The sequence below is a fragment of the Aethalodelphis obliquidens genome, unplaced genomic scaffold, assembly GCF_003676395.1.
Source record: "Aethalodelphis obliquidens isolate GAN/ISIS:26980383/991018 unplaced genomic scaffold, ASM367639v1 scaffold6, whole genome shotgun sequence".
NCBI lineage: Eukaryota > Metazoa > Chordata > Mammalia > Artiodactyla > Delphinidae > Aethalodelphis > Aethalodelphis obliquidens.
The window spans coordinates 72,220,467-72,233,019 of record NW_020837950.1 but is presented as its reverse complement, the minus strand read 5'-3'; the positions used below and the strand labels follow the sequence as shown (position 1 = coordinate 72,233,019).

Here is a 12,553-nt window from a genome sequence, read left to right as displayed (position 1 = left end):
CGCTCAGACCAAGAAAACAGAAAGTAAAGCTCAGATGAGACACCAAGGCCAAATCAAAACCAAATCAACAACTAAAAGACCCTGCGGGAGATCGGGACGCTCCTCGCTGCTACCCAAGGACGCCAGACCAAGACGAGACATTCCTTCTCCCCTCCAGAGAGGCCACCCCTGCCCCTGCCCCGCTCTACCTGGATGGATGCCGGCCCAGGGCAGGGGAAAACAAACGCACCAGGACAAACTTTCTCCCAAGGCCCAGCTGCTGCTTTAAAACTTAATTCATCCAAACGAATTCAGGCAGAAGCGGGAAGGGAGAGGCAGGGAGCTGGGAGGTAAACACCTCCGTCCGCCGTCAGGATCCCGGAGAGGCAAGGCGGCAGCGGCTCCTGCCCTGCAGAGCCTACCTTTCTCTTGTTGGTTGGGCAGATGTAGAAGTTGTCGATGACGGTAGTGACGCCAGGTTGAAGGGTGAGCTTGGTGTAGGATGTCCCGAAGTCCGATGACCTGGGAGGACAGGAAGACAGCTGTCAGTGACAGGCCCCTCCACGTGTAGAGGTATCCAGCCCACACGGTGTCCCCCGCCAGTGTGGGTGCAGCGCCCAGGACACCCTCGGGTGTATCCTCTCCCTTTCCCCGGAGCAGCATGCCCCAGGGGACCAGGAGGAGACTGGGGCTCCCTCAGGGACACCCAGCACTAGCCCAGGTCTGGAGCTGCGAATGCCAGCCTGTCTTCCCACGAGCCACCTGCCCTAGGCGGTCCACGGTCTATGTTAGCTTTACTGTATCTGCGTCTCACTGGTTACAAAGGGTCTCATATGTACTGGCCACGTCTAGGTCCTTCCGTCTGTTTGATTCCTCGGAAAACCTGGACAGATTACATCACTATGTCCATCTCGAAGATGACCAGAGGGCCAGGAGGAGGCTTGGAGGGGATACGTTCTGGCCTGAAATCACTCAGCTGACAGGTGGCCGCCTCAGGATGTGAGCACGGGCCGCCCACAGACAGCTGGAGTCCTGTTTGCTCTCTAGAAGTTCCCCGCTGCCCTGAGGCCCGTCTGCTTGTCTGTTTCCCTCTCTGGACCCTGAGTTCTTCCGGCGAGCTGCACCCTCCGCCCTGACCATGTGCACCTACAGGGCTGCAGTGGCGGCAGCAGGTACCCAAGCTCCAGAGCTGCTGGGAATCAGACCCCAATCCCTGTGCCGGCCAGTGGGTGTCAGCATCCGCTCGCCACAGCCGGGCCGGGGCTAGTCCCTGCTGCCCAGGGGGGTGCCCACTTTCCTGTCTGTAAGGCAAGGGCTGCAGGAGAGAATCTCTGAGATCTAACCTCCGCCCAGAGCGGCCGCAGCAGTGAGAGGGAGATGAGACATCACAGGCAATGTCACAGCAACCGACACGTCAGACATGGTATTAATTCCATGTTGCAGCTCCGCTGAGCTCAACTCAGCGACCCTGGGCCCAGCGCTCCTTGTGACCAGCTGGTTCAAACGTGCTGCGGCCGCAGAGAGCTGGAGACGTGGTCAGGCCCAGGCCGCACTTTGCCTCCAGTCCTTAAACCAACGTGCGTTATTCCAGAGACCTCAGCTTCTCCCAGGCTGTCCTGTCTTCTGACCGGTCAGGAGACTCACCCCAAGGCGGGGACGGGGCCAGGAAGGGGAGCCCAAGGCTACTGAGGCCTGCCGTGCCAGTGCCCCTCGGGCCCATCCATCTTTCTGATCGCCACTGAGACCGGCCTGCATGGAGCTGAGCTCCAGGGCCAAGGGCGGCCGATCCCAGCTGATGGGAGGTGGAAGTGGGGCGGGGCAGTCACCTGGATTCCTGTCCTCGGACCCTAGCACCGTGTGGAGCCCGGCCTGCAGGCGGCCCAAGCAGCCCCTTGGGCCCACGTAGGGGCTGGACCGGGCCCACGGAGGGGCTGGACCGGGTCCACGGAGGGGCTGGGCCCACGGAGGGGCTGGACCGGGCCGTGAGTGTCAGACTTGCCCAGTGCAGCCTGGGTTCCTGGGGGAGGCCTGGAGCTGCTCAGTGTAAACACCGCACCCCACTGGCAGTGTTTCAATTCCATCCCACAGGACACCCTCAGCACTTTCTACAGGGCAGTACTTCCTCCCTACTTCTTCCCCAAGCTTTCTGTTTCACTGAGGCTCCAGGGAGATGGGCTGTGTTTGTGGCCTTTGTGCTTAGTGGCCCCATGTCCCTGGAAGTCCTCAGGCCCCAAGGTCCTTCCCAGGCCAGGACAGAAGGCAGCCCCTGCCCTCTGACTCCCTGGGAACTCCAGCAGGGGCCACCCCACCGGACCCCCAGCAGGGTCCCCTGGGCCTCTGCCCGCCCCTGGCCTCCCCAGGGAGGGCCCGCTGGAGAGAACAAAGCAGCCCCCTGGAGGTGTAACTGGGGAAGCACTTACTCTCAAAACCTCTGAGAATTGATTTTCTTTGGGAAGGAGGGAGTCAGAGGCCCATTGGCAGAGGGCTGATCCAGAGACCCAGGAAATTCTAGAACCGCCCCCGCCCCCGACAGGAACAGCTGTGCTTGGAGCTCGGTGCCTGGTAACCTCTGAGCCTCTTGGTCCCTCACCTCACACCAATAAGCATCTCTAAGACCTGCGATCGATTCTGCCTTCCAGATACCGGGCAGTGCGCTCCCTCCCTCCATCCTGTTTCCCTCTCCGGCCCAGCTGCCTCCCCAGGGTCCAGCCTCCCCGCTAGTCCCCCACCTGTGGCCACAGCAGCCTGTTCACACCTGCTCACTCCAGGGCACCTGCTGGTGTGTGTCCACAGCAGGGAGCCAGTGGGATCTAGGCCCTGCTGCCCAGGAACTTACATTCTAGTGGGGCCCGGGGAGGAGGGTGACAGATAGATAAGCAAAACTATAGCGTGTCAAAGGAGACAAGTTCTGGGAAGGAGAATAAATAGGGTAGGGGGATGGAGGGGGCAGTGGATGGCTGTCTCAGAGAGCGTGGCAGGGAAGGGCCCTCAGACAGGTGATGTCTGGGCTGAGACGGGAAGGAAGGAAGAGAACGTGCTAAGTGCCTGGCTGTGGGAAAGCCACCTGTACTGGGTTAAGTAATGTCTCCCCCAAACTTATGTCTACCCAGAACCCATGAATGTGACCTTTATTTGCAAATAGGGTCTTTGCAGATGGAATTAAGTTAAGATGAGGTCATACTAGAGTAGGATGGGCCGCAATCCAATGACTGGTGTCATCGAAAGAAGGAAATGTGGGCAGAGACACACAGGGAGGACGTCGTGTGACCATGGAGACAGGCAAGGATACCAAGGATTGCCAGCCACCCCCAGAAGACTGGAGAGGGGCACGGAGCAGACTTCCCCTTGATCCTCCAGAAGGAACCAACCCTGCCGACACCTGGATCCCAGACTTCCAGCCTCTAGACCGCAGACAACAATTTCCATTGTCTAAAGGCAGCCAGCGTGTGGTACGTTGTATGGCAGCCCGAGGAACTAGTACAGCATCGCAGGTAGAGGCAAGGGCAGGTACAAAGGCCCTGAGGACAGGGGCCCCTCTCCCTTCTCTCTGGACAGGGAAGGAGGGATCTGTTTAAAGCAAAGTCCTGCCGCTGCATCACCAGCTATGGCAGCGTGCGAAACACCTCACTCCGCCGGACAATGCAAATCCAGTTCCTCAGATAGCCATTAGCCCCAAGTCCCAGGCCACCTGCCAGAGACTGGGACGTCAGTGCATTCATTCATTCACTCTTTCGTTCAACATTTGTTCAGCTCTTTTATGCTTTAAGCATCATACTGGGACTGGGAATTCAGATTTCTTTATTTGTTCAAATTCATTCCTGCCACATATGTTTATTGAGTAGCTACTATGTGCCAGTCACTTCATCCCCTGGTGAGTAGAACAGACACTGTGGGACAGAGAGAGCAGACAGATGGACACATCCAGAGAATCTTGGGAGATTCTAAGAGGGACGTCACACCGCCCGGGGCCAAGGGCCATCCTTGGCTGCCCCGCCCCCATACTGCCCCCACTGCCCAGCTAACCCATCTTGCTGACTCTTCCTCCTAAATCATTTACATCGCATCCCGACACCTCCATCGCCCCATCCCAGGCCCTCTTCATCTCCCACCGCCCTTGAGGGGTGCCTGGTGGACGACAGGCTCCGAGGAGAGGGAGGCCGATGCTGGCTGGGGGGCCGTCACCAAAGAGGGGACTGTAGAGTTTCCAGTGGGGGCTGGAACAGATTACCACAAACTCAGCGACTGAAAATAAGGCACATGCATTATCGTCCAGGTCTGGCGGTCAGAAGTCCAAATGGCCTTATGCACTAAAATCAAGGGCTCTGCACCTTCTGGAAGCTTCAGGGGAAAATCTCTTTCCTTTGCTTTTTCCAGCTTCCAGAGGCGCCTGCATTCTGTGGCTTGTGGCCCACCCTCCATCTTCGAAGCAAATCCTCCAGTCTCTGCTTCCATTGTCACATCTCTTTCACTTGTAGTCAAACCTCCCTTGGACTCCTCCCGTGAGGACGCTTGTGATTACATAGGGCCCACAGGGCTGATCTAGCATCATCTCCCCATTGCCCCATCTTTTTTTTTTTTTTTTTTTTTTTGGCCTCGCCGTGCACGTTGCGGGATCTTAGCTCCCCTAGGGCCACGGCAGTGAAAGTGAGGAGTCCTAACCCCGGGACCTCCAGGGAACTCCCTCGCAATCTCCCCATCTTAATCACACCTGCAAAGTCCCCTTTGCCACATGACACATTCACAGGCTCCAGGGATTAGGACGTGATATCTTTGGGGGGTATTATTCCTCCTTCCACAGGTGGGCGTTGGAGCCAGGTGGAAGGTAGGGCTTTGGAGCAGGTTGGGGGCAAGAGTGGCTACAGTGAACTGTGAGAGAGGTGACGGGGCCAGAGGCTGGCAAGGTGGATGGGGGCAGGTGTGAACGACCCCAGAGGCCACAGAGAGATCTGGACCTGCTCTGGATCACAGCCCCCGCTAGTAGATAAAAAAGAATGTAAACTATTTTGGACTTCCCTGGTGGTGCGGTGGTTAGGAATCCACCTGCCAATGCAGGGGACACGGGTTCGAGCCCTGGTCGGGGAAGATCCTACAGGCTGTGGAGCAACTAAGCCCGTGCGCCACAACTACTGAGCCCGTGCGCCACAACTACTGAGCCCATGTGCCACAACTACTGAGCCTGCATGCCACAAGTACTGAAGCCTAAGCGCCTAGAGCCCATGCTCCGCAACAAGAGAAGCCACTGCAATGAGAAGCCGGCGCACTGCAACGAAGAGTAGCCCCCGCTCACCGTAACTAGAGAAAGCCCACGTGCAGCAACGAAGTCCCAACAGCCAAAATTAAATAAAGTTTTAAAAAAAGAATGTAAACTATTTCATTATAATGTTATATTGATTGCATGTTGACCTAACATTGTGGATATACTGAGTTAAAAAGTCTATTATTAAGATTAATTGCACCTGTTTCTTTAATGAATAGAGTTAACTTTCTAAGAGCAGTTTGGGGTTCACAGCTAAACAGAGGAAGGTGCAGAGATTTCCTGTGTACCCCCCTGCCCCCAAACGTGCATAATCTCCATTACGTCATGCACCTCCCTCCCCCGCCAGAGCAGCACGTGTGTTACAGCTGATGAACCGATACTGACACACCATCATTACCTAGAGTCTATAGCTTATGTGAGGGGTCACTCTTGGGTTGACATTCTATGGACAAGTGTACACTGACATGTGTCCACCATTATAGTGTCATACAGAGTAGTGTTACTGCCCTAAAATGCCCCGGGCTCGCCTATGCACCCGCTCCCATAACCACTGATCTTTTCACCGTCTCCACAGTTCTGCCTTTTCTAGAATGTCATCTGTTGGTCTGTAGTGTTTTCAGCCTGGCTTTTCTCACTTAGTAATATGCCTTTAAGGTTCCTCCAGCTCTTTTCAGGTCCCCGGTTTCTACTTCTTAAGGACAACCCACGCATGGCTTGCATCCTATTTCTACCAGACTCGCTGGTCTGGACACAGGCTGAGGCTGTGGGTGGAGTCTGCAGGGTGTTAGCGGGGTTCTGCAGGGTCAGGTCTGTGCCCCCATCTGGAAGGGGATGAGCGGAGTGACCGTGGGAAAGGTGTTCGACGGTGTCTCAAAGCCCGCATGGTAGGAGCTTGTCCTCGCTGCTATTTTAGGAAGACTGGGGTGACCGCGGGTGGGACAGGTGACTGAGGCGGAGGGAGTGGCAGTGGGGAGGAGAAGAAAGGAAGGGCAGGGCACACACCCGGAAGCTGGGGATGGCAAGGTGTAAGGTCGAGGGAGGAGACGGAAGGTGACCTGGGTAACACGGATGGGGTGTGGCTCGGGGAAGTCAGGACAGCCCCTGGGTGAAGCTCACTCACCCGCGCCCACTAAGCCTGCAGGACACGGTGGGGCTCGAAGATGGGCGAGTTCAGAGCAGCACGTGTTTCCCTGTGTCCACGGCCTGGGCCACCTCCTCTCCTGACACTGTTCAGGGGAGTTCTGAGATCCCATGAGGCCAAGAAGAAGGGGTCTGGCAGTCAGGGGTCTGGCCATGCCCCCTCGCTGCTACTGAGAGTGAGATCCTGGGCACACACTCAGGATGGGGCATCGGTTTCCCCTCGAGGCATCAGAGCGTTGGATCAGGGGTCCCTGGGGTCCCCATGAATGGAAAAGGCAGTGGTCACATGCCTTTCACCTGCAATGTCCTTGCCTGTTCCCTGGGCTCCCGGCTTCCCCGACCCCGAGGCCAGTGTTTGGGGAAACCCTTGCCCAGGCAGACCTCGTTGCCTGGGGCCACGCAGGTATCCATATTTCACTTCATTATTTCCCAAGACCGCTTGTTTCTCAAAGACTTCAAGTGAAGGAACAAGTCTAGCAGTGATGGTATCCGTGTTATGAAGAGTTATTCCAAGATAGGAAAGTAGAAGGTGACGGAGTGTTATGTGGTCCCTGCCTCGACCTGTGTGTCTGAGGGCTGCTGAAAATAAGCACCACTCAGGATGCAAACCGGAGATGCCCAGGGACGCTCAAGACGCCCGAGGTTGGAGGATGCTGTCCTTTCCCAGAGTGCGCAGATCTCTGTTATGAGCTCACCAAGTTTGAGACAAGGATGACTCAATTAAACGTCTTACATTCCTGACTCTTACCTAAATCCCTCACAGCCCCAGGGCACCAACCCTGAATGTAATGCCGCATCCTCCTCAAGTCCTTACAGATGACCCAGTTGGAGTGAGGAGAGCAGTCACCAAGATCATGCAAGAATCCACAGGTCAGGCATGCAGCCAGCACTCAATAAATGCTTGCTGGGTGCCTGTGGAGGGGCACCAGGTACCAGACCCGAAGGCTGTGTGACCTCGGGGGAGAGGGTATCCCACTCTGGGCAGGTTTTCCATAGAAACTGTGGGGATTGGATTTGATTAATGTCTGAGCACCAGCCAGAACCTTGAACTTGCCTGTTGGGGAGAGACTCCCCCTCTCATCTCAGGATCGTGAAAATGCCTGTGAGAGCTCTCCATGTCCAGAAGGAAGGATAGAAGGGAGGGAGGAAGGGGAAGAGGGAAAAAGGAGGTTGGGGGAAGGGAAGAGGAGGACGAAGTGCGGAGGAACAGCGCTCACCCTGGGTCTCCTCTGGGCCCGGTGTCCTCCCCACACCCACCCTGAACTTCCCCAGCACGAATACCACCTCCAAGTTCTTCTACCTGCACCTCAGGAAGTGATCATGCAATCTAGATTTATTCAAATTAAAAAGTTTGGGAAAAAAACCAGACTAAAATCGGGCAAATAGATACATGGAAGACAAGCGCAGTTGGAAAATTGCTATTTGAAAATCGGCCGCTTAATTGCTGAGTGTCTGTACATATTCACTTTTAAAAAATTATTTAATTAAGCCATTTTCATACTCTATAATTATTTCATTGGCAGGGACGTAAGTTCAGCTCCAGCCCCTCCCCCTGTGCGGATGAGCCCCCAGCTCCCACGGTCTCCCGGCTACTTTGGGAAACAACACAGGTGGGAAAGGGGGCACCCCCTGTGTGGCTGGTACCACCTGCAAGCCTGTGGCTTTGGGCAAGGCCTGGACCTCTGCGAGACTCGGTTTGTTTATCTGTAAAAGGGATCAAAGGCACAGACCTCAGATACCCACCGTGAGACTGGAGCCGGTGTGTGGGGGGAGCGTACAAGGCGGGCTCGTGGTCACGGGCAGGTGACAGGTCCCCGCATCACGGAGCCTCCTGAGGGGCACTGATGCCACACTGTATCCGTGTGGACCTCTCTCTGGCCGGAGGCGTGGCTGTGTGGACTCCCCTCGTGCGCCCTGATGATTACGCAGAGGACCGGCACTAGCCCTGCACCGTCGGTGTGCAAAGCGCCCGGGCAGACCCCAAAGCCACACCAGGGATGGGAACTCCCACCTGCACTTTTCACGTGGGGAAACCGAGGCCCGGCAAGAAGGGATGTGTGCAGAGGCCCCTGGGGATCCGTGGCACAGCCGGGACTCAATCTTGGTCTCCAGGCATCCACCCTGGGCCCTCCCACCAGAGGAGGTGATGTGTGTTAGGATGGTTTCCCAGCTGAACGCCCTGCTGAACTTTAGTCTGTGACGTGAGATGAGAGGGGACAGATGTCGAGAGGCCACCACCCAGGGGCCACCCTTGTCCTCAGGAACCGACAACTCCAGGGGCCCTGGAAAGACGAGGCTTTGATCTGCTGCCCGGGACTGACAAGTAAACCCTCTTGGGATCAGCCAGGGAGAGAGAATTAAGGTGGCCCGGGGCACTGATAGGCCGGTCAAGTCATTCAAGAAAATTCCGTGACGTGGCTTGACATTCTGAGTGTGAAACAGGGTGTCGGGTGCCAGCCAGGTGGGTGAGCTGAGGGAAGGGGTCTCAGCCTGCCCTCAAAGGGGCGCGATGGCAGTAGTGGGGCGACGCCAGGCAAGTTGCCCCGAGGATCTGAGAGCGTGGTCTCCCTGCAACGGGAAAAGCCTCTTGGGGGGATTAATAGACACAGGCGCTCACATGCTCTGGACACCAGGCCAAGGGCGGAGCTCGGCCTCCCAGGAACAGGACAATAGCATCGGCCAGGAGCATGCCTTCCCATTTTACAGGTGAGGAAACTGAGGCGTATCACCTGCCTTGCTCAGGGTCACACGGCAACTACAGGAAACTCAGTTTAAGCCCAAGCTGTTGGCTCAAGTCTGCCTTCTCTGCTGTACCCCAGGCTGTCCCCCGGGCATGCATTCCTGTCCCTCGGGATGCTCACAGGGCCAGGCACCCACCCTGCGTGTCTGGACTTTCTGACTCTATTTCTTCCTCTCGCAGAGCCTGGTGGGTGATGCTCTCTGCCGTGTCAGCATTTGCACACTGACCACAGCTCTTCCCCACTCAGTAGCCCTGTTAGTATTACCTGTGGGTTTTCTCCCTGGCTTAGGGCTTCTCCTTAACTCAAGCCCAGTCTTTTTTTTTTTTAATTTATTTTATTGAAGTATTGTTGAGTTACAATGTTGTGTTAATTTCTGCTATACGGCAAAGTGATTCAGTTATGCATATATATACATTCTTTTTCATATTCTTTTCCATTTTGGTTTATCACAGAATATTGAATATATTTCCCTGTGCTATACAGGAGGACCTTGTTGTTTATCCATTCTCTATATAATAGTTTGCATCTGCTCATCCCAAACTCCCACTCCAGTCCTCCCCCAACCCCCTCCCCCTTGGCAACCACAAGTCTGTTCTGTGAGTCTGTTTCTGTTTCATAGATAGGTTCATTTGTGTCATATTTTAGATTCCACATGTAAGGGATATCATATGATATTTGTCTTTCTCTGTCTGACTTACTTCACTTAGTATGATAATCTCTAGCTGCACCCGTGTTGCTGCAAATGGCATTATTTCATTCTTTTTCATGGCTGAGTAGTATTCCACTGCATATATGTATCACGTCTTCTTTATCCATTCATCTGTCTATGGCCATTGAGGTTGTTTCCATGTCCTGAACTCAAGCCCAATCCTAAAAGAGCCCGGGCAGTGTTCTGTGCCGGCCCAGAGGAGCACCCTAGCAGGGGCCCCAGATTTTCCATGCTCAAACTCACAGTCACGTGCCAGTGCCCATCTCTCTGAGTCCATCCCAGGAGCTCGTCTCCCAAGCAGCCCTTCCACATGTGGTTTCTAGCCCCGCTGCCATGGCTCTGCTGATGCTCTGGGCCCTCATGTGTTAGGTGCTGTGAAGTCAGTAGATCTTTCCAGAATGTAGCTGGGCTGGGCAGGGCCTGGTCCCAGGGACGGCCTCAGTATCCCTGCCTGCAGCTCTACCAACAACTTAGGGATGGAAATCGGTGCAGAGCCAGGGACCAGGCCACCCTGCAAGGCTGCTTGCAGGACGCTCTGCTCAAGCTGGCTCCCAGCCAGCTGCATCTCCTTACTCCACAGTAAGGGTCGCCTCCCTTTCGGTGAACCCCTGAGATGAGTGATTCTCTCAGCTCAAGAATGCCTTCCAACACACTTTCCCCTGCGCCGACTCTGTGCCGGCTTTGTGCCGAGCGCGGAGCGCAGAGTGGGTGGGCGGGCGTTTCTGTGGCTGGCGTTGCCAGCGCCACTGTACTTCCTGTTCAGATCCTGAAATAATTCCACACCCATCAGTCAGCAGACACTGCTCATACCTCTCCTCCTGGATGCAGTCCTTCCCAAGACCTTCTCACAGACCAGGAGGAAAGGGCTTACACCCAGCTTAGCAGGGGCCCACCAGGAGCCTGCTCTGGGCTGTACCAGCGCCCACACTGAAGGAGCAATGCTCCTGCCACATCTGGTGTGCAGCAGGGCAGGGCAGCAGCGTCTGGGGGGCCCCAGGGCCTGGGGGCAGGGCTGAAGCACTAGAAAAGGACCTTGGATATGCAGCCAAAGTGGAGGTCAGAGCCCGGAAACGTGCCAGGAGCTCTCAAAGACTGGGGAAGGTGCCAGGGGCTCGCAGGGAAACTGCGGAGGGTGCTAGGTGCTCCCAGGGAAGCTGGTGAAGGCTCTGTATGTGCCTGGGGGTCTGGGGAGGCCTGGCGGAGGAGCTGGCAGGAACTGAGGAGGGGAGGGGAGGGAGAGGGTGCTGGACAAAGGGGTGGAAGCGTCCCCGACAATCAGCCTCAAGTGCTGCTGGGGAAGCTGGCTGCTCCTGCCGCTGTGACGAAGCAATGAGGGCCCAAGTCCCAGGCAGGGGCTACGGAGTATAGCCAAGGCCCAGAGCCCGGAGGAGACACAAATAACGCACAGGGACCTCAGCCCCGAGCAGGCGGCCAGGGCTGAGGCTGCTCCAGGCGCAGGATAAAGACGCTGGGTGGGTGACCTCGTCTCATCTCCGTTCCAACCAATGACTCTCAAGGCACCAATGAAGAAACTGAGATGCAAGCAGCTGGAGTCCCTTGCTCGGCTCCTAAGGGACAAAGTGAGACTGTGTCCTACTCGGGTTCTAAACTGGGCAACTTCTAGCAGCTTCCAGCTCTGTGAATGGCTCTGGTGGTTTTATTTCTGGAGGTTTTAAGATGACCCGAGGCGGGATATTTGCCGCGGCTCTTTTCCCAGATGGTGGGGGCTTTAGAACTGGGTTGAAACCGTCGGGACGCAATGAGGCCTGTGTCCCCGGAAGTGTCCCTGGGCACTGTCCTGGGGTGGGCAGGGCTCACCTGGCACGGGCGCGGCTGCCTACTGCTCACCTTGACACACAGGCCTCATCCAACCCAGCAGATGTCCCTGCTTTTACAGCCGTTCTGCAAGCCCTCAGCCGGGCACACCTGCAAAGGCCGAGGCGAGTCTGGAGACCCCGACATGGAGGGGGCGTGGAGAGGCTGGGAGAGCGGCGTTTGTCGCTTTGGATTTTGTCGGGAAGGACACACAAGCACGTCCTACAAACGGGACAGGCCGGTTGCTACCCAGGAACAGGCCCTTCCGTGTCCAGCTTCTCTCCCCTGCTACCCAGGGTGAAGTGCACTGATGCACGTGATCTCCCAGGGAACCCGCCGATTCGGGAGGATGCCAGCCCCCTCTAAAGCCCAGAAGGGTCATTTCAAATAGGAAGCACCCCAATATAATGAGACAAATAATAACACAAAGTGACCTGTTGCAGACCAGAAAACGCAGCTCCAAAGGACTTCCCAATCCAGCAGCTGCCTCATTGTGGAACTGGGGGTGCAGCTAGGAATTCCCAGCAGGAATGGGGAGGGCAGAGGAGCTGGAAGAAAGCTCAAGGCGGGGGAGTGGGAGCCCCCAAATCTGGAACCGAGGCTTAGCATCGAAGCCGGTTGGGGGCTGGGCTGGGTTACGCTTCCCTTGTGAACTGGAATCTATCCTGCGGAAAATTCCTAAAATTTAGCAATCCAGACCCAATAAAATTTCCTTCCCTCATATGCTGATACACCTTCCACTCTTCTTGGAATCATTTAAAAAATAATAGAATGAGAACAACAGAAGGCAGCTACAACAATAAGAAGAAAAGAAGCTTCTCTTTCAACCATCAGCTGGGTCCCCTTATCCCTCTGTACCTGTCCAGCCCTTGTCCACAGGTGAACATATTTCTAGTACGGCCATTACAACAT

General features: G+C 55.8%; 1 protein-coding gene across 1 annotated transcript in view; it reads right to left on the bottom strand.

Moving 5' to 3' along the window:
- SORCS2 (sortilin related VPS10 domain containing receptor 2) overlaps positions 1–889 on the bottom strand; it is a 183,848-nt gene extending 182,959 nt beyond the window's left edge. The window contains exons 1-2 of the mRNA XM_027104054.1: positions 876–889; positions 402–501 (exon numbers count right to left, since the gene is read on the bottom strand). Coding sequence (XP_026959855.1) covers positions 402–501; positions 876–889 — 114 coding nt within the window. The remainder of the gene's footprint in view (positions 1–401; positions 502–875) is intronic.
- Positions 890–12,553: the final 11,664 nt, after the last annotated feature.